The following is a 19194-nucleotide window of genomic DNA, read 5'->3' on the forward strand; positions in this document are numbered from 1 at the left end:
AAGAAATTTGCTACGTTAATCCATTAAGGATTGATAATATTCTATTTGCAATTTTTTTCAAGTCGATTTACATAATTGGATCTTATTGTTAACATCGTAGCGATAAGAAATTTCAAGAATTTATTTAATATTTTTTTTTTAGCATTGTTCACTATTCTCTCAACTTTAGATCGCAGATTCTACAATGTTATAAAGTTTAAAGAAATCTGTGAAGTTTAAAGCGCTTATTTATATCTTATCGGAAGTCCTTTTTGTTTCTGATTTACATAATGAACTTGTATAAAGCATTGAGTTGTTGGAAAAGTTCGTACCACTTTTATTATGAATTTCTATCAGAAGACTTCGAGTAAACGTTGCTCTTAGTCGGATAATAAAGAGAATTAAGAAAAAAACAAAACGTCTAAAATTCGTTGATAAAACAGATTCGATATATCTTATTATCTCAACAAAATAGGAAGCAAATCCGGTGAATACGAGGAGTTGCGAGAAAGAGCGTACACGAAAATCCTCAGTAATGGTACGTTGCTGTTGCAACACGTGAAAGAAGACAGAGAAGGATTTTACCTCTGTCAAGCGAGCAATGGCATTGGGAGTGGTATCGGGAAAGTAGTTCAGCTAAAAGTAAACTGTAAGTACCTTTGAATAATCATATAACAAATTATATATCAACGTAAAACGCATTATATTCTCGTCTTGATGTCTTGGTAGCTTCTCCGTATTTCGCGGCACCATCGAGGCTCGTCACCGTGAAGAAGGGTGACACAGCAACTTTGCATTGCGAGGTACACGGCGACACACCGGTCATCGTCACCTGGTTGAAAGGAGGAAAAATTGAGTTAAATCCCTCGACGAACTATCGGTAAAGCTGGGATTAGCTTGAATACTGTCGAATGAAACTCTTTGATATATTGCTAGGAACTTATATTTTTAAACGCGTGATAGAAAAAAGTTGTTTTAAAGTTTTATTAACTTTTGATTAAATTTTAATCAATTTTTTCTATTTGTTTCTGTACGAGATGATTCGTCATTTGTTGGCGAGTGTTTTGTATAAAACGAATATGTACATACACGAGTGTTTATATTAGAAAGAATTTTAATTCATAGAAGTTGCGTTCCAATTGTTTTTCTATTAGATATTAATTACATACATAGGATTATGATTAAATTTTTTACGGTTACTTTATCATGTGTAAAGAGTTACGGTGAAACGAGAGGTAACACCGGATGGTGTGATTGCACAATTACAAATTTCTTCGGCGGAAGCCTCAGACAGTGGCGCGTACTTTTGTCAAGCAAGCAATCTGTATGGTCGTGATCAACAGTTAGTGCAACTCCTCGTACAAGGTATAATTTCATCGATGAAAATAGATATAACTAAAAAAATATTCGTTTAAAGAACGATCGATTTCATTCTAATTTAGAGCCACCACAGCCGCCAAGTTCTTTAGAAACTGCCATGGTTGCCAGCCGAAGCATTAACGTTAAATGGCAACATAAATCACAAGACACCAGTGAAGTGACCAAATATATTCTCCAATATAAAGAAGGCGATGGTGAATATTTTTCAATTATTTAAAGAAAATATATCATAGTAAAACAATTTGCATAAACACTCCAAGTCTAGTGATATGTATCAACATCTATTTAATAAATTGTATTAAAACAGCTGGAATGTGGCAACAACAAGAATTCACCGGGCCGCCTCTTTCGTATGCAGCTCTAATAGACGAATTAAAACCGGCAACTAGATACACTATACGCGTAATAGCCGAAGGACCAGCGGGTAGATCAGTGCCCTCGGCAGAACTGATTGTCAGAACCGAGCCACAAAGACCGGCTGGACCCCCGATTAATCTTGAAGCTAGGGCTCTGTCCTCCTCTGAAATTTTAATTACTTGGTCACCACCACTGCCTGAACTCCGACACGGTGACATTCAGGGATTCAATGTTGGCTACAGGGAAACAAGGTAGGAATATCGAAGCAGAGTAATCTGTCTTGTACAGTCGTTGTACCTTAAAAAATTCATGCGCAAAAGGTGCCACTCTATAAGTAAACATTTTATGTTAGTAAATTTTACATATATTTTATAATTTCGGAATTATGAAAAATGACCTATGTCTAATGAAAATCAACCGGTTCTATAAAAACTTTCTTATGGGGTCCAGTACTTCATGATTTAGTTAGATATAACTCTCCTGCAATGTAATAATTACAAATACGCTCATCGAAGTAATATGATGAATAATTTGTTTAAAAGAATCGAAATATATCGAACAGAAATTAAAGATACTAGAAATTTTCTTAAATAAAATTTGTTTGTCAGGTGCCACACTTCATTTTCATAGTATTAAATTTTTGTAGTCATGTAAAAGTACCATCAAATTTAATATGTTTAATATATTTGGACTTAATCAATTAGAATACAAATGCTGTAATAAATACAATGGTGTACAAATCCTTTTTGTCGCCACTACATTTCAATTCTAATTATACAAATGTTTTGAAGCGCATTGAACTATTCAAGTTCAGAACTCCATTACGCTAGCAATCTTCTTTCAGCTCGGCGAATCCCTCGTATAACTTCAGCTCTGTGTCTGGAGACGGAGAAGAAGGGGGTGCAGAACTTCGGCTAACAGGCCTTCGACCCTATACAAAGTACACTTTAGTGGTTCAAGCGTATAATCAAGTTGGATCTGGTCCACTTTCCGAACCTTTGTTCACACAGACAATGGAAGATGGTAAATGATATTTTTTAAGATGTCAAATAATTGTGTATTTCGAAAGGTATATTTAATTACAAAAATTAATTTATTTAGTGCCCAGTATGCCACCCGAAGATGTAAGATGCGCTGCGTTAACTTCACAATCACTTCAAGTATCTTGGCAACCACCGCCTAATACGCACAGCAATGGTATTATTCAGGGATACAAGTTACATTATGAACCTATACTGGCGGATATGTGGCGCAGTGTCGATGAAATGGAAGTAAGCGTAATATCTCTTTTACTTAAACTTGATTTAAACTGAGATTCTTCAACGTCACTTTGTTGTAGGTTCGTAAGACTAATGTTTTAACCATTATTCTTACGGGTCTGAGGAAATATACAAATTATACCATTCAAGTATTAGCTTTTACAAGAGTTGGAGATGGAGTACCTACAACAGTAACTTATTGCCAGACGGAAGAGGATGGTAATTTTTGTCAAACTAATTGAAAGTTTACACAATTGTAGAAGTATCTCTAGGAAATTAAATAATCTTATAAGTGAAAATATAATAATCGCGGTATTTTTAATTTATCCACAGTGCCAGGTAGTCCAGCAGACATAAAAGTGGTGGTAAGCTCACCACAGGCACTTTTTATTTCTTGGCTCCCACCCTTAGAACCAAATGGAATTATTACAAAATATAATCTGTATACGAGGTAAAAATCACCACACTGAAATCGTTAATTAAATTTCTATTTAGTTTTATTACTATAAAAATATAAATGCTATAGGGTCGTAGATGGCCGAGAAGAACTTAATCACGGTAAAAGAACACTGCCAGCAACAAGCACTTATTTCGAAGCTACTGATTTACAACAACACGTAGAATATCAATTTTGGGTGACTGGTAGCACCCGTGTAGGCGAAGGTCAAAGTTCCAGAGTAGCCGCACAGGTTCCAACAAATCGTGTACCAGCGAGGATTACGTCTTTTGGAGGCCACGTAGTGCGACCATGGAGAGGATCTGCTACGTTGGCTTGCAACGCAGTTGGCGACCCTACTAGAGAATGGTATAAAGGACAAGCCGAACAAATTCGTACCGACACAACCAGAAACATACAAATTTTGCCGTCTGGAGAACTCGTGCTGTCGAATTTACAATCACAAGATGGTGGAAATTATACTTGTCAGGTGGAGAATGCTCAAGGCAGTGATAAGTTACATTATACTTTGACTGCACAAGGTAAGTTTAATTTTTGAAGGATAAATGGTTATTAATAGTTGAAGTTGTAAGAAAATTAATTGGAATTTTTCACAGTACCACCTAGTGCACCCGTTCTCTACGTAACGAGTTCCACATCAAGCAGTATTTTGTTGCACTGGAAACCTGGACACAATGGTGGTGCTTCACTCACAGGCTACACGTTACATTATCGAACGACACATGGAAATTTAGACGAGTTGCAACTATCTCGTCATGCCACAAGTCACGAATTAAAGGTATAATAGACGACATTTATTCTATGTTCATATCTTTAAAATAAAAGTATTACTGATATAATCTATTAATTTCCAGGGTCTCCTATGTGGTAACACATATCAACTATACTTGACATCTCACAACAAAATCGGGAGCAGTCCATCGTCACCAGTCCTCTCAGTTCGAACACAGGGACAGGCACCAGGAATACCACCAGCTGCAGCTTTTCTCAGTCCAAACTCGACCACATTAGTCCTCCGACTTCACGTGTGGCCAGATAATGGCTGTCCGATTCTTTTTTTCGTGATTCAATACAGACCCATAAACGAATTTCATTGGACATTAGTGTCAAACAGCGTGAAAATGCAACGAAGATTTGTCGTGACAAATTTACAACCGAGTTCGGTTTACCAGCTGAAAGTTGAAGCCCACAATGTAGCTGGTAACAATCAAGCGGAGTTCACATTCGTAACATTGACAAAGGAAGGCGGTAAGCTTGATGATATAACTATTCTTCGTCCCAAATCAATTGATCATTAAAGCTGAATTCCAAAATTCAAATAATAAGCAACAAATTTATCATTTCTCAATTATCAAGAGCAGTTAATTTATAATGGGCAAAGGATAGAGACATTTCACAGCTTCTAACAAAATTTGAAATAGAGCAAAACGAATCAATCTGGTGACAATATTCAAGTTGAAAGAATTATATCCAAAAGCACTGTGTTCCTGAAACCTTGCAGAACCGCCTCCTCCAGAACTGTCGAAACGTGGAATTGCTTCGTCCGTACCATTCTACGCTGATGTGAAAGTGATGCTGCCTCTGATCGTGGCCACTGTTGCCTTAGCTATCGCTGTGGTCATCGTAGGTGTTCGCTGGCGAAGCAGTAAGTTGTTCATTGTAAACTTCTATCAATTTCAGTCGAACTCCATTTTTAATATCTGAATGGTTTACCTACATCGCAGTTCGCTCTGTATTTTTCATGCCACTCGTAAAATTATTTTGAAATCGTTAAATTTAGAAAAATTAAAAGAAAGCGGATGTTTCATTAATTATAAATTTAAACCATACATGAATAAAATAAATTACTGTGATATTTGATTATCTATATTTTATAATAATGTTTCATCTTGCATATAACCCATGAGATGTTGATGTTCCACTTGGTGAAACTCACAATCAATGAATCATGAAACAATTTAGATCGGCGATAGATATATTGTAAATAAATCCTATTTATTCATACAAAGTAGATACATATTTTATTTCTATTTATATATAAGGATATCTCGGAGACAGAATGCAGCGTCCCATGAAAGAAACCCAAGAGAATCAACAGAATGCCGAAACCCAAAGAGAGCGTTACTACGCGACGATTCACAAGGTGGCTTTACAACAAGCGGCGAATACGGGTGGAGGGCCCGACAAGATTCCAGGTGAACCTTTGTTACGATACGGACGACAGCCAGGTTTGGTACTATAATTGTTGTTCAGGTAAAAGAAAATCGCACGCGTAGCGCTGTTCAACCAAAGTGGGCAGACCCGTTAGCGTTCGATTGCAGTTCACAAAGCAAAGGTGGATTATTTTACATCTTCCTCTCATCACTGTAGATCATCGTCTTTTTTCTTTTTACCCTTTATGCGACCGATCTTGAATGTTTCACTCGTGTTCCATCGCATATTTCATTCGACACTTCATCATGCATTGCTTCTGCCTTCATCGACCACCCTCTGTAACTTTTTAGAAACTGTATCACCTAGAATATCACTAAAATTTCTAAATTAATAGCGACGAGAGCTCATTAGAGAGATTTGTAGTCAATTCTGTGTTTGTCAATTCTACTCTCAGGAGAATATTATAAAAAAATATATTCTAATATAAAAGAATATTATTGTAGTTACATCATTGGATATTTTATTCTATACTTTCAAAAACATCTATTAACAGAATAAACCAAAATTTCACAGAGGTGCGTTTGATTGATGATGATAGTTTCGTGATATTCTCCTCAAGAAACCAGTTGCTTCTCAAGAATCATAGTTCACGTTAGCAATTGTAACAGAGAAATTACAAAATGAAAGTAAAATCATTCTATAGTAGAGCAGATAAAAATCGATTCTCACATAAAAAATTCATCCCAACGCGATTTGAAAGGTAGGCAATGCCTCTGGTGGGTTACAGAGACAGCGGAGGACATCTCGCCGTACGCTACGTTCCAGCTTTCGGAGGGTGGCGGGGGAAGCCTGGCAGGGTTGGGAGGGTTGGGAGGACTGGGAGGCGCGGCGGAAGCTTCAGCAGCCGGCCTCCACCCGAACAATACTCTGCTCCACAGTTTCATGTATCACGAGCACGCCATGACCGAAGGGTGCGCAAGCCCTCCACCTGCCGCGACAGTAAGTTTACAATTTAAATTAGTAGCTAATAGCTTAAGAATGTTAATGTTTTATTAGTTTATTGAGCACTAAATTCTTATTTTCCCATTAAACTATAATCTGCAATATATGCAACCATTAATACCATCCCAGGGCTTACTACATTAATTGACGGATATACTCATTACATTAATTATAAATAGCGTGACATTAATTACATATATTAATTCCTACATTAATCGCGATATTAATTGTTATGAGGTAACTATTAATTACTAGCATACATATATATGTGTTAAACATATTGCAATCGCCCATAGACATTTGTTTTGAATAAATTGGCCCTTTCACACCTTTTTCACGTATTAATTCATATTTTATACATTAAGGGAAATAAGTAAGTTCTGTTTCTGTTATTATTTGTTCATAAAAAAAAAGCAAGTAAAGTTTTATACAATTATTTCTACTTGATACGTTTTAATGTTAATAATATTTCTTAAAGTAGTGATTCATTTAAAATGTGATGAGAAGTCACAGGTTTTATATTTTTATTAGACCTACATATCGTGTTATATTCACAGAGCATGAAGAGCGTTTCTTCGAGGAGACGACAGCAGAGAAAACAACAAACTCCGGGCGATGTCGAGACCGACGAGAGCGAGTCTGACCCGGACCAGTTGACGAGCTCTCGCACAGAGTCTTCCAACCAACTGGACGCGGGCAAACTCAAACACAGTATGCGTAATCATCCATCCAACTCGTTCATAAAACAATACCTTAGTAATAAAATTTTACTTCTAGTTCGGGCCGTTTCCGATTTCATTTATCACGGTACGTCGAGCACTTCTTCAGACATCTCGCCCATGTCAGAGCAGAAGTCACTTCCTCGAAGAGGACGATCTAGGTAATTGATAAATAATCTATCTTTCATTAATTTTTAATATTTTTATATTAAGTACATTCATTAGTTAAATTATCATTCGTCTCATTCATAATTGATTCGTATTCGTAACACATCGTACAGAGCGTTTCTCCGGTAATTAATTTGATACACTATTTTTTTTTAAATTGTCACACTCATGCAGAGAGGTTTCAATATAATAATTACACAGTTATAAGACAATGTAGTGGATCAGATCAACGTGATAGATAATGGAGGCAAAATAAGAAAAATAAATTTATTAGAATACATTATTCATTGACTTATAACATCGTTAAAAAATTTGCGATCATTATATTATACCAACTGAATAGTATATAATTAAGACCTAAAGGGCTAGTTTTTAATCAAACTTATTAAATCCCAAAATGTTTTACAAAGTTTCAATCCCAAATGATACAAGTAGAAAAGTATTATTATATACGAAACTCGCATAGCGTATCACACGTGAAACTCGATCATAAAATAATGATCCAAATTTGATTTCCAAAAAGAGGCCATGTATCATGTTCATGTTCATAGGTCATCCGATATTCATAAAACTCTCTGTACGGCCAAAATTCAGTCAACAATGCTGAAAAAAAGCAAACTCATATATGTCATATTCTCACCCGTAGTAAGTTCTTTTGTTTGGCTGTCCCGTAAGATGGCATGTTCCCAGCAGGAGCTCTCTACGCACATTATTACCGCCGATATCGGTCGCGGAGACCACATTCGTCGGAGGCAATCAGGGAAACGTAGTGCCAGGGAATGGCGACCGTTCCGACAGGCCAGAGCTCAGCGAAGCTGAGTGCGATATCGACTCCTTGAAGAAGCTGAAACTCGGTCTGAGGAGCTCCCTATGGTCAAGGCCGAGTACCCAAAATAATCCTTCCTCCGATTACTCTATCGCCGTTTAATTCGCTCCATTCTCTTCCTCTGTGTGCCTCCTCTACTTCCCGTTATTGTCCGTGGTAGGCCAAGATATCTCTGTTCTCCCTCTCTTGATCCCATGGTCCAAAGAGTTAGATAAATGAAAAAAAAAAATCCTTTTATCTGGTGTCTCGCCGGATGTTTCGACGTGGTTAGATTTAAAATGAAAAAGAAAAAAAAAGTTGAAAGATAGGACTTGGTGACGCGTAAGTACGCGCGTCCGTTTCCCTTTTTCTCTCTGTCGATTATAGATGAAAATTAAATTATATTCGTTGCTGGGAATATCGGCAGATGAATCGCTCATAGATAACGGAGAGAGGCTAAATAAACGAAATATTAAAATAAATATCGTGAAATGAACTGTATCACGTGCATTGTTAACAAAAATAATTCGACTGACTCGTTATCTCTCGTTGATGGAACGTCGAACAAGTTATACACTTTTTACCTTTCTCTTCTTTATCTATGACGCAACGAGATATTATATCCGTGCGTGCGTGTACGTAACGAGTGAATGGTCAAGAAGTTGAATGAGTTAATCGCGTGTAAGAGTGCGTGCCAAACGACAATTTGCTCAGACCGCTGCGACTCGTTTGCCGGCGGGCGACCCATTCGAGACCAAAGACTTAATCGTACGAACAGAGCACGGGAAAGTCCTTGGAGCACCAGCGAATCGTGGAAAACGATGGCATCTTGTATTCGTGGAAATCTCGCGTTTCGATCTTTCTTCGAACGATGGACGATCGGCTTTGAACGTTCGTGCAGTTGACCGATTGGATATTCTCATGGTATAGACGAGTAGATGTAATTATTAATAGAATAACGATGACAAAGACGCGGTACAACACGATTGAAAAAACGTTTACTCGACGTCGATTAAGTTGATCATTACGTAACTAATTGTCACGATCTAAACAACTTGTCTCCTCTCGATGCACACCGGGAGCATTTATTTTGGTCACGCTGGCCTACGCTGTTCGTTCTACGATTCTAGACAGGTCCGTCGTTATTTTTTGCAACTACGTTCTGCGTTCGTTTTTCTAACTTCTCCGGCGCGATCGATTCGATCATTATACAAACTGCGACTCTTGAGTTTTATGTTATGTTTTGTATATATGAGAAATGTTTTATTTTATGAGTCACAGTAGATGGTATATGTATTTCTCTGTTTCTAAAATATTCTTTTTGATCTAATTACTACGCCTAAAAATTACTTAACACGGCTATATCAAAAAATTGACTCATTATCCTGTACTATCGTACCGATTAACTTTAACTAACACTTTTCCTAAATATGAACCAAATATTAAATTTCGCAAACGATGATTAATATTAGAAATTAGTCGTCTTGTTATCTTTCATTGTGTTGGCTAATCGCATCAACTATTTCTTCTGATCGAATATTACAAATTTTACTGAATAATATGCTCCTCGAGCAACAACGAATCTCAACAAACGGTTCAAAGCTCGTGTAACGTTCGTTACCGAAAGAAGAGATTTTTTCAATTCGTAAGACTGATTTTCTTACTCTCCGTTCGATCGCGATTGTTCACGAGCTCGTATTCGATCTAATTTCAACGAACGAATCGCCGGACATCGTTTTCCACGTTCTCGATCCGTGCTCGCCTGTGTCCAGTTAAATACGTGCGCGTGGTATTAGAATCGGAATGAGAGTTATTAACCGAGAAGAAACCCGAAAGAGAGTGCCGATTTGGCGCGGTTTTACGCGAGCTAACGTAAAACTATTCGTGGTACGTTTTAGAAGACAACAATGAGACGCGTTTGTCCGTCTTTAAGACGGGCTCGTCGAAGGTTGGGCTCTGTTGCATTGTAAAGTTTATACGTACGTCTAAACACCGTTGATTACTTTAAGTCCGTTATTAAATCCTAAGACTTCTAAGTAAGGCATTATTTCCGCGTGCGGGCGGACCGCACGCTCCTCTCCCGCTCTGTAAATTTTTCGCCGTGCCGACAAAACGCTAGTCTAACATCGACAGCGACCATTTCGACTCTGGATCGTTCGTCGATTAAATACATCAACATCTCTCTTCGAATGTCGCGCACTTCGACCGAAAGACTCGCGAATCGTACTCGAATTATATTCGACATCCAAACGGTCGTTATTTTCTGATTAAACGATAATCAAACTCGAATTAACCCATTAAGGTCCAACATTGCATTAACGCAATATGATAAGTAATATTTTCTATTTTTTTAATTTTATACACCCAATCGTCGATCAGTTTTATATTATCAAAGCTTCTCTTTAGTTGGTTTTCAGATCGGATATCGATTATCAGAACATTGGTCTTTTTAAGATAATATACAGGGTGTTTTGTTTAACTAGAGATGGTAAAATATCTTACGTAACATTATAATAAATTATATATACATATATATCGTTTGGACCTTAATGGGTTCGATGGCGAGTACGAAATAACAAATTGCACGCGAATACGTTCGTGTGGCATCGACGATGGCTCTTAAATGAGCAATCTGAAGAACCTGTTCTCACACAGATTTCGAGGTTTTTTCGGTAACGGTTGAAATAAAGAAAAAAATAAAAAAAAGAAAGAAGCATATCGATCTCGTTAAAATTGAAATCAAAAAACAAATAGAAAATAGAAACGTAGCGAAGCACCGCGGTCCGCGCGAGCCGCGACAAATTCGTACGTTCCCTCAGACTGATTTGAAAGTAAAAATAACGTGGTTTAACGCGCGTGTTTTTATGCGTACCGTGATCCACGAGTTGCAAACACACACTACCACGACACTGCCATTCCGCAGACTAACTCGAATAGTGCCAAATCATGGCCAATTTCCTACTTCCGGAAACAATAATTTTACAATTGCGATTTTTATCATTACCAGGTAGCAGGTTTTTCGAGATTTTTAGAATTTTAAAAACGAGCGGTTTTTTCGACGAACTTTATAATGAATTTTCCAATCGTTTCCTTCGTGAAATTCCAACCTGAGTTCCAAGAGTGTGCGCGACACTGCGAAGACGAGGGCATATAGGTATACGTATATATATAAATTTATATAAATATATATATACATATGTACTTAAAAGCGCGTGTAAGCGTATACATTACGGTTCAACATACATGAATGTATATATCGAGAAGCACGTCAATCAAACTCGTAGAGTTCGATTAATTTGTTAGATCATTTTCGGGAAGCGGGTATCGTTTATCGCGACGATAATAACGTTTTTTGTACATTTTTGCTTATATCGCCGACCGACTGACGTCCGCTTAACGAGGACTCCGTATATTCGTCGATATGCCCGGATTCTTTTTCTATTCGATTGTTTTTTACTTCTGGGAATTTCTGGCTCCAGACAAAATAATCTTTCGAAATAATCATACCTGTCGGAATCAATTTTTCGAGATTAAATGAACGCTTACCTTTTATTTCACCGAAGTAGATAATACAGGTATTGTAAGGACTAACAGTTTAAAATACATACTTGAAAGTATTGATGTAGGATCTGGAGGGTGAGTTATGGATTTTGGCTTACTTTTAGAACCACTATATATTGGGGGGATATAATAAACGCATTACTATAATTCGAATCATCGTATTGAAGTATCTAAACAATTTATTGCAAGATTTAATAAGATTTTCTATACATCTTTGATTTTATTCGTCAATCGTTATTTATTAAGAATATCTGTTAAAGAGCCAGAAATTCCTCGATCACACACGACTCTACTGCCAATTATTTCCTCCGCGTTTATCGTTGAGCCACGAACGATGCTTCCAACTGTACGTTTCAGTTAAAACGGTGACGTCACTTAAAACACCTCGAAATACACGCAATCGCATTATACACGGGTACACGTTATCAAAAGTAATGCAAAAATCTAAAAAACAATAGCGATGGAAGTTCATCAACATGGACATAACAAATATAAGATTTTACGTCCTTCTGAAAAATCCAAGCTAGTCGTACAATTGTATCGTATAAGTACTATATTCTCAACACGTAAAATATAAAACTAAAATGACGTAGCGGAAAATCTTTTAGCGAAAAATATCGATAATTATAAGCATCAGCTTTACAACGTCTAAAATCTAAAAATTGATCAATGATGGACTTTGTATCGCTATATAGTTATCTAGATCTTTCGTGTATCTTTATAAAAATTCATCAGACTCCCCTTGATCGCGATTCTTCATACGGAACTGTCTTTATTTCGATTGAGTATTTGAGATTACGTCACCGGTTTGACCGCGTTTGCGAATGAACGAAGGCGTGGGGAGTGAGCAAATCAAACGAACAATTATTACTGTAACTATACTATTAGCATCGTTGTAAAGAAAAAAAAAATAATAATAATAAAGAACTGAAAGAAAAGGTAAAGAAAGACGAGATGAAGGCGCGAATGTGAGGGTGTGTCTGCGTATCGAGATTCTGTTCTTGAGTGACATGGCTACGTGCGGAGGGACGTCGGAAAACCCCGTCGAAAAAGTCGCGATCTTTCTCCCTGTTTCAAACAATTGCGAAGCAAACGAAGCGACGCAACGTGACTATCAATCAATGCCACGGTTGAAATTGTATTCGAGTCGGTGGTATGGCGTTTCGAAGCATTGTGTCGATCGTAGAATCGATAAAATAAATTGATATCCTGTAAAGTACTGTACGAAAATCACCTTTGTTGATTCTTTGCTTCACTCCTTGAAGATTTTAGATAAATGAATATTAACCTGTTAACCGGGGCAGACGAGCTGATTCGTCGTTTAGTCAACGTCGATCTCTTGGACATCGGAATTTCTTTATTTAGATAGGATCTTCTATTTTATCGTTTCATTTTTATGAAAAATGAATTATATTATATTTATATGTATAAAAAATAAAGCTGGCTTAATTCAAACTGATCTTTATTAAGCTTCAACTTTGAGATTACGAGAGTGTTTGATTAAAAAACGACTCGGTTAACGGATTAATTAATTAGCGAAGATTACTTTACGCTCTATGATTGAATTTAAATACGTGAATAAGTAAGTTCGAGCATGGCTTTTAATAGAAAAGATACAATATGGATACACTGGCGTAGAAAATGGCAAAGTTCGATATTACAAAAGTTTGACTAATATCCGGTGAGTTCAGCAAACGTGGAATCCATGTCGTCGCAGATGTATTTGTATTTTTCTTTCTCTCTGAATAAGAAGTCTGAAAAACAAAAGCGTGACAGTAAATACAGACAAGGCAGGTCTTCGCTAGAAAGTATAGAAAGAATTGTAAAAAATACCTTCTCTTGCATCCAACTCTTTCGAAAACACTTTAACCATCTTCTCCGCGATGATGGCTCTTTTTTCAGCAGCTTTCAGTTTCACTTTCAACTCCTTCAGCTGTGTTTTAAATTCCTCTACCCTTTGATTAGCCTACAAAATTTCCAAAATAGAAATTTTTTAACTAGCTATTAACTTCAATCTTTTACACTTTGTTTCAGGATCTTTTAACCATCAAGAAGTTGATCCATTATACGATATTATAGCGTCGATAATAAATATATTTCTCAATATATAAAAAAGATACTTTATTATTTAATATTGTTTTTAATAAATATTCAAAAAATATTTATTACCTTTTCTTCAGATACTTCTAGAGATTTCAATATGTTACCAACGATGAACAATTCGTCCTCTCGTTCCATTATCTTGCTGTGAATCATTGCACGAAATTACTTACGGTACATGGAACTAGAATTTGTAAAAAATTATTATAAAATGATTTACGATTCGTCCTACATACGCCTCGCTCGATTTCACTCTTTCTTCAGCCGCTTCCAATTCATCTTCGACGAAAGCCAATTTCCTCGAGATCTCGTCCGATTTTGTATCAGCGTCTTCGGCGATCAACCTCGCCTCCTTCAACTGCGCCATCAGTTGATCCATCCTTTCCTCGTCCTGCTTACTTCTGTTCTCCAAAACTTTGCAGATGCTAAAAACAACAATTTACTACGAACAAAATCTCAAACGTTAATCAAATTCTTTTCGTCTTCTTTCACACAGGACAAACCGTTTCGCGTCTTCCGCGGTCTCCATCGCTTGTGCCAATTTTGCTTGAGCCGTCAAACGGCGTTCCTCCGATTTTTCCAAATTCTGCAAGCACTGCTGCATCTTTCTATTCAGAACCGCCAACTCCGATTGCGTCTGTTGTCATTCGTAAAGATTATCTTTAATTATTACTTTATCTTACGTTTCGTAAAAATTATCATTATCCCGTATCAAAAGTTAATTTTTATCAGAATAGAATTATTTTAATTTGTAATATTTATGGAATGTATTGAAAGAAGATTTTATGTTTCTACAAATCACCAACCACGATATAGACTCTCTCTTTTTGCTCGAGATCTCTATTCGACTTTTCCAACTGAGCTTTGCTCAGTTCCAAGTCGCGTTCCATCTGCACCAGCTTCTTCGCCAGTTCCCGAACTTCGTCCTTTAGCTTTTCCTCTCGCCGATTCGCCTCCTTCGCCTGTTGATCGCATAGATCGGCCCTGTCCATCGCCAGATCCTTCTCGATCTTCAAAGTTTGCAGGCGTTTCTTAATCGCGTTCATCACAATGACCGACGTTTCGACGCGAAGCTATATGGAAAATTCGATCAATAAATCTTTTATCAACGAAACTCTGTTTTCTTTTAATAAAATCTGGATCGTTCTTCGATAATGCAAAAACGTTCGACCAATATTCTACTATGAATCATCTTAATTGATTTAAAAGATTTTAATCAAGACATGCACGCTATTGATGTGCAATCTATATATGAAAAGTATTTCTATAAATTTCCCGAATTCTTGAAATATTTTTAATTAAATCATGGAATATTTTTTCTTTGTTCTTCTTTAAGAGCAATGAATATTTTATAAATAGAACAATTCAAATGTAAAAGAGAACATTGTTCTAATTGTACAGATAGATGTTGGAGAATTGAATAAAAACGGGAATATTCGATACACATGAATCGATATTTTAAAAAAGGAACGATTAAGTATTGAAAATTATGGAACTTAGTTGCGTCAAAAGTTCATATATTGGAAACACTTTTTTTACTACTCCGATATTACACTAATTCTAAGGCTATTATTAATCCATTTAAAACACTTTCACACTAAATTAAAACAGAACGTCGAACAAAACGTTTCACCCTATTTGTGAAAGAATTATGATCTTACGTATTAATATATTAAAAATAAAATTCGTAAAGATAATATGATCGCACGGTCTTTCAAAGCAAAGCTCGCGGGTTACTGCACTCGGTGACCGACGAGGACAATGCTTTATAGACTCAAAGAAATGCAAAAGAACCTAATAGTCGGTTTCTTTAGTTAGACGCAAACGAATTCCTCGACTTCTCTAGACGTTTATGCTCTTCCAATAGTTCAATTGACACAAAGCTGAGGATTCGAGCATTAACGAATATACAAATCCTAAAATATCGTTGCTAAACAAATTTTATACAGTTTTTATCGCGTTATGCATATAAAAAAAATTACTCGATACGATAGAACTATTGTACGGACCGTTCTCTGTATGCAAATGCATTTATTAAAAACTACTAATTTATTTAAGAAAAGGAGATAAGAAATGCTTTAGAAGATGAAAAATAAAATCTTAGCCGATTACGTCTCTCTTTTATAATATGAGAATATGCAATTAGAAATTTATCTATTAAAAGTTAGCAGTATATAGTTTAAGTTATGTTTCTGTTTCCCAGTTATGAATCATAAAAGAGATATCGTTTATGCTTTTCATATTATTTTTATTTGACAGGATTTAACAAGGTATTGGATTAATTTATAAATCATACTACGATGAAGAATTCTTTTTTTCAAATACCGTTTATTGAAAATACAGATTTGGCGTACAATGATAAAAAGAGGATGCAGTATCGAGCTTGCATTCATATTCACCGACTCCTCTTCAACGTCTCTGAAAGAAAAATAGGCGATGCCGTTAATTCTATCGAAAAGAGACTATTTGTTTCTGAAGCAACTATAACACCATCAGTCCAATCATCTCTGGCCCCGAAGCTTTTATAGAGTGTTAAGCTTGAAGCAAAGCATTACATTAACGGAAAACTAGTACAGTGTACGCTCTCTAATTGCTATGTTAATTGCGCAATTTCGCATAGCAAATTATGTTTGAAGCACCATTGAAAGCTTTTTTTAACGGTACACCATAACGAGTCGAGTCAAATCAGCGTAGCTGAGTACAGCCGACTGATGTCCATTATTAAACGTAGCGAATAAGCGGAAGAAGCTCAGAATAGCAAAATAAAAGGAACTCCGTCCGTTTCTGTGGCCTTAATATCCTGTCATTTCTGCGAATGTGGCATCCATGTCGTCGCAGACTGCCTTATATTTCTCCTTTTCTTCCCTCAGTTCGTCTAAAACACAGAGATCGTTGAAAAACATTGCCCTCGAAAAAATGATAGGTCTTCATCTACTAAACACCCTACCTTCCTTCATATCGACATCCTTCAACAACTTCTTCACCGTTCTTTCAGCGTGGATGGCGCGTTTCTCGGCCTCTCTCAATTTTTTCTTTAACTGTTTTAGTTGTACTTTAAATTCTTCCACTCGTTGATTAGCCTAATTGAATAATTTTTAATATGTAAAAGTATGTTAAAAAATTTAACACGGTAAAGCTGATTTGTAATACGAAATATATGATAAGGTAACTTTTTTGAATTGATCGAATTTTACTACTTTAAAATTTATATACTATACATAGTTCGTAAAGGATGATTACCTTTTCCTCGGATACTTCTAAAGATTTTACTATGTTTTGCACAATGAAAAGCTCGTCCTCTCGTTCTACGATTTTTCTGCAAATGCGTTTAAACGTGTAAAAAAGAATTTATGGAAATCGTGGAAAAAATAGAGTAACATAATTATACAAACGCCTCGCTGGTTTTGACTCTCTCCTCAGCGCCTTCCAGTTCTTCTTCAACGAATTGCAACTTCTTCGATATTTCGTCAGACTTTGCGTCCGCATCTTCGGCGATTAATCTTGCATCTTTCAGTTCGTGCATCAATTTCTCCATGCGCTCTTCGTCCAGCCGACTTCTGTCTTCTAGTACTTTGCACATTCTACGACGAAAAGAAAGATTCGTTTATTATTCATGCATTCAAACATTCCTGCTAATTATAGAGTTTATAATGTGTCAAAATATTATTCGACAAACTCATCTACCCTAAAAAATATTTCTTTACAATACGTTACTTAAATTTTAATAAAAATTCTCTAAATTATCTGATAATAGAGATGTAAAATATGACAAAGAAAATATTTCGTCGTGCCAATTATCTGAGTATATCTGCTAAGACGAAGGATATTTATTTATCGCTTATTAAAAGCATTTCAGTAAACTGTAATATAAACCTTTGAGCATCGTCCGCAAGTTCTGTCGCACGTGCAAGTTTCAATTGAGCAGAAAGACGCAACTCTTCCTTCTTCGTTAACGTTGCCTCGATCTCTTGTACCCTTTTGGTCAACGTAGTTCGATCTTGCTCTGCCTATTAACATCATTCGTCAATTACACAATATCGACTTTCGTAAATCAATGTGGCACATATCTTTACGCACCTTAGACCAAGATTTTTCACATTGCTCCAAGTCGGCAGTGGATTGCTCTAAATTCGTCTTGGTAATTTCATAATCTCGTTCAAGCTGCGCCAGCTTCTTCTGTAAATCCCTTACATCGTCGTTCAGCTTATCCGCTCGAAAGTTCTCCGATCTTGCTTTCGTTTCATTTGCTTCGACTTTTTCATTAGCGGCGTCCATCTCCTGCTTCAGCGCCGCAATCTTCTTTTTAATCGCCTCCATGATGATAGTCTGTGTTTTTCTCCCCTCTTATTGCTTATTCTTTGTCGGCAGTTTAAACCTAATAAATTCATTAATATTGATATATATATATATATATAAACTGATTTATTAATATTACACTAACGTAACGCGTAATTTGTCAGTACACTATTATTATTAATTATCATTAACCAAAGTTGCATCCGTTATTTAATCTACTTCTTATTTTAATCTTTAATCAGAAATAAATACAAGTTGATAATATAACAATGTTCGAATTAAAAGTAGCGTTACTTTGCTTTGGTCTGACTATAATCGCACCGTATCTACTGCACATCTACAATTAGGCTAACGCTACTACAAAATCGAACCGCCATGAGAAATACGCTCGCGAAGAGTAACGAAAAATATCTCCAACCTGTTTCTTTTTAATAAAAAACGATGCGGTAGCACATTTAAACTTGATATAGTTTATACGAATACGAAACGAAGTACTTACTTCAGCCAGTATCGTTCGACGATGCACGATATGAAAAACGAGCGATCTAGCTCTCATACGGCATCCAAGCCGCTGTTGCTACTCACCGGTAAGCAACATTTAATAACAAATAGCGCGAAAGAAAAGACAAGTTAGAGTTAAAAGGGGGACAACACTCACTGTAATCGTGGCGACGATCCGCGATGAGAATGCACAACCGGATGCCTTCGAAAGCTAAGCTAAAATAAAACGAAACCGGCGTCGCAGGCCTCCTCGAACTTCTCGATCCAATCCAATTCTATAATTGCTTGTCGCCTTGTTGGCTGTCGTCCCGATTTTATCTCGGCTCTTTACTGGCTGATTGCTGCTCGTCGCACTGACTACCAACGAAACGCGATCTCCACCTCCCTTATGCTATTCTCGGCTCGAAGGAATTCCGTTCTTGTTTCCTGTCGGCTACGTAACCTAGTCTACATAAA

At 36.6% G+C, this 19194-nt stretch overlaps 4 protein-coding genes and 1 long non-coding RNA gene across 20 annotated transcripts in view; 2 read left to right on the forward strand and 3 right to left on the reverse strand.

The window, feature by feature from the left end:
- Dscam2 (Down syndrome cell adhesion molecule 2) overlaps positions 1 to 8403 on the forward strand; it is a 120482-nt gene extending 112079 nt beyond the window's left edge. For 2 of the 13 annotated variants that reach the window (XM_072009997.1, XM_072009992.1), the window contains exons 13-30: positions 455 to 628; positions 709 to 859; positions 1196 to 1344; positions 1422 to 1553; positions 1667 to 1967; positions 2561 to 2739; positions 2818 to 2987; positions 3056 to 3194; positions 3309 to 3426; positions 3502 to 3953; positions 4029 to 4210; positions 4287 to 4680; positions 4949 to 5077; positions 5475 to 5627; positions 6374 to 6585; positions 7146 to 7299; positions 7366 to 7468; positions 8166 to 8403. In XM_072009997.1, coding sequence (XP_071866098.1) covers positions 455 to 628; positions 709 to 859; positions 1196 to 1344; positions 1422 to 1553; positions 1667 to 1967; positions 2561 to 2739; positions 2818 to 2987; positions 3056 to 3194; positions 3309 to 3426; positions 3502 to 3953; positions 4029 to 4210; positions 4287 to 4680; positions 4949 to 5077; positions 5475 to 5627; positions 6374 to 6585; positions 7146 to 7299; positions 7366 to 7468; positions 8166 to 8403 — 3530 coding nt within the window. Of the gene's footprint in view, positions 1 to 454; positions 629 to 708; positions 860 to 1195; positions 1345 to 1421; positions 1554 to 1666; positions 1968 to 2560; positions 2740 to 2817; positions 2988 to 3055; positions 3195 to 3308; positions 3427 to 3501; positions 3954 to 4028; positions 4211 to 4286; positions 4681 to 4933; positions 5078 to 5474; positions 5661 to 6373; positions 6586 to 7145; positions 7469 to 8150 lie in introns of those variants that run through there. The other 11 variants (XM_072009926.1, XM_072009917.1, XM_072009987.1 and 8 more) reach the window with 10 other exon arrangements.
- Positions 5268 to 8221, reverse strand: LOC139990792 (uncharacterized). 3 transcript variants are annotated; one of them, XR_011800654.1, is made up of 4 exons: positions 8116 to 8221; positions 7341 to 7464; positions 6316 to 6574; positions 5268 to 5922 (listed from the first exon to the last, which is right to left on the reverse strand). It is a non-coding gene; the product is annotated as an uncharacterized lncRNA (long non-coding RNA). The 3 variants fall into 3 exon arrangements; XR_011800651.1 differs by having other exon boundaries at positions 7126 to 7464; XR_011800652.1 differs by having other exon boundaries at positions 5268 to 5928; positions 7126 to 7464.
- Positions 8404 to 9210: 807 nt separating the features above from the next.
- Gro (TLE family member transcriptional corepressor groucho) overlaps positions 9211 to 19194 on the forward strand; it is a 250854-nt gene continuing 240870 nt past the window's right edge. The window contains exon 1 of the mRNA XM_072010152.1: positions 9211 to 9220. The gene's annotated coding sequence lies outside the window, so the exon portion shown is untranslated. The remainder of the gene's footprint in view (positions 9221 to 19194) is intronic.
- Positions 13341 to 15024, reverse strand: LOC139990760 (tropomyosin). The gene is made up of 6 exons (XM_072010259.1): positions 14748 to 15024; positions 14445 to 14578; positions 14178 to 14366; positions 14011 to 14086; positions 13675 to 13807; positions 13341 to 13595 (listed from the first exon to the last, which is right to left on the reverse strand). The coding sequence occupies exons 1-6, from the start codon at positions 14985 to 14987 to the stop codon at positions 13513 to 13515; spliced, it is 855 nt and encodes a 284-aa protein (XP_071866360.1). The 5' UTR covers positions 14988 to 15024; the 3' UTR covers positions 13341 to 13512.
- Positions 16250 to 19074, reverse strand: LOC139990358 (tropomyosin). 2 transcript variants are annotated; one of them, XM_072009573.1, is made up of 7 exons: positions 18896 to 19074; positions 18019 to 18316; positions 17815 to 17948; positions 17334 to 17522; positions 17182 to 17257; positions 16889 to 17021; positions 16250 to 16816 (listed from the first exon to the last, which is right to left on the reverse strand). In XM_072009573.1, exons 2-7 carry the CDS (start codon positions 18256 to 18258, stop codon positions 16734 to 16736), a joined length of 855 nt encoding a protein of 284 aa, XP_071865674.1. In that variant the 5' UTR covers positions 18259 to 18316; positions 18896 to 19074; the 3' UTR covers positions 16250 to 16733. The 2 variants fall into 2 exon arrangements, with proteins under 2 accessions (XP_071865674.1, XP_071865683.1); XM_072009582.1 differs by lacking the exon at positions 18896 to 19074 and adding an exon at positions 18737 to 18887.

Source organism: Bombus fervidus, chromosome 1 (genome assembly GCF_041682495.2).
Source record: "Bombus fervidus isolate BK054 chromosome 1, iyBomFerv1, whole genome shotgun sequence".
Classification (NCBI taxonomy): domain Eukaryota; kingdom Metazoa; phylum Arthropoda; class Insecta; order Hymenoptera; family Apidae; genus Bombus; species Bombus fervidus.

What these genes read in the sequence shown, in the direction of transcription:
- LOC139990760 (XM_072010259.1), bottom strand. Translation starts at nt 14,987, where the DNA reads ATGAACGCGATTAAGAAACGCCTGCAAACTTTGAAGATCGAGAAGGAT. An exon ending in AGAGTGAAATCGAGCGAGGC is followed by an intron (nt 14,087 to 14,177) that starts GTATGTAGGACG and finishes AATGATTCACAG; the next exon opens with CAAGATAATGGAACGAGAGG. An exon ending in AGAGTTGGATGCAAGAGAAG is followed by an intron (nt 13,596 to 13,674) that starts GTATTTTTTACA and finishes TTTGTTTTTCAG; the next exon opens with ACTTCTTATTCAGAGAGAAA.
- LOC139990358 (XM_072009573.1), bottom strand. Translation starts at nt 18,258, where the DNA reads ATGGAGGCGATTAAAAAGAAGATTGCGGCGCTGAAGCAGGAGATGGAC. An exon ending in CTTGCGGACGATGCTCAAAG is followed by an intron (nt 17,523 to 17,814) that starts GTTTATATTACA and finishes TTTTCGTCGTAG; the next exon opens with AATGTGCAAAGTACTAGAAG. An exon ending in TAGAAGTATCCGAGGAAAAG is followed by an intron (nt 17,022 to 17,181) that starts GTAATCATCCTT and finishes TTATTCAATTAG; the next exon opens with GCTAATCAACGAGTGGAAGA.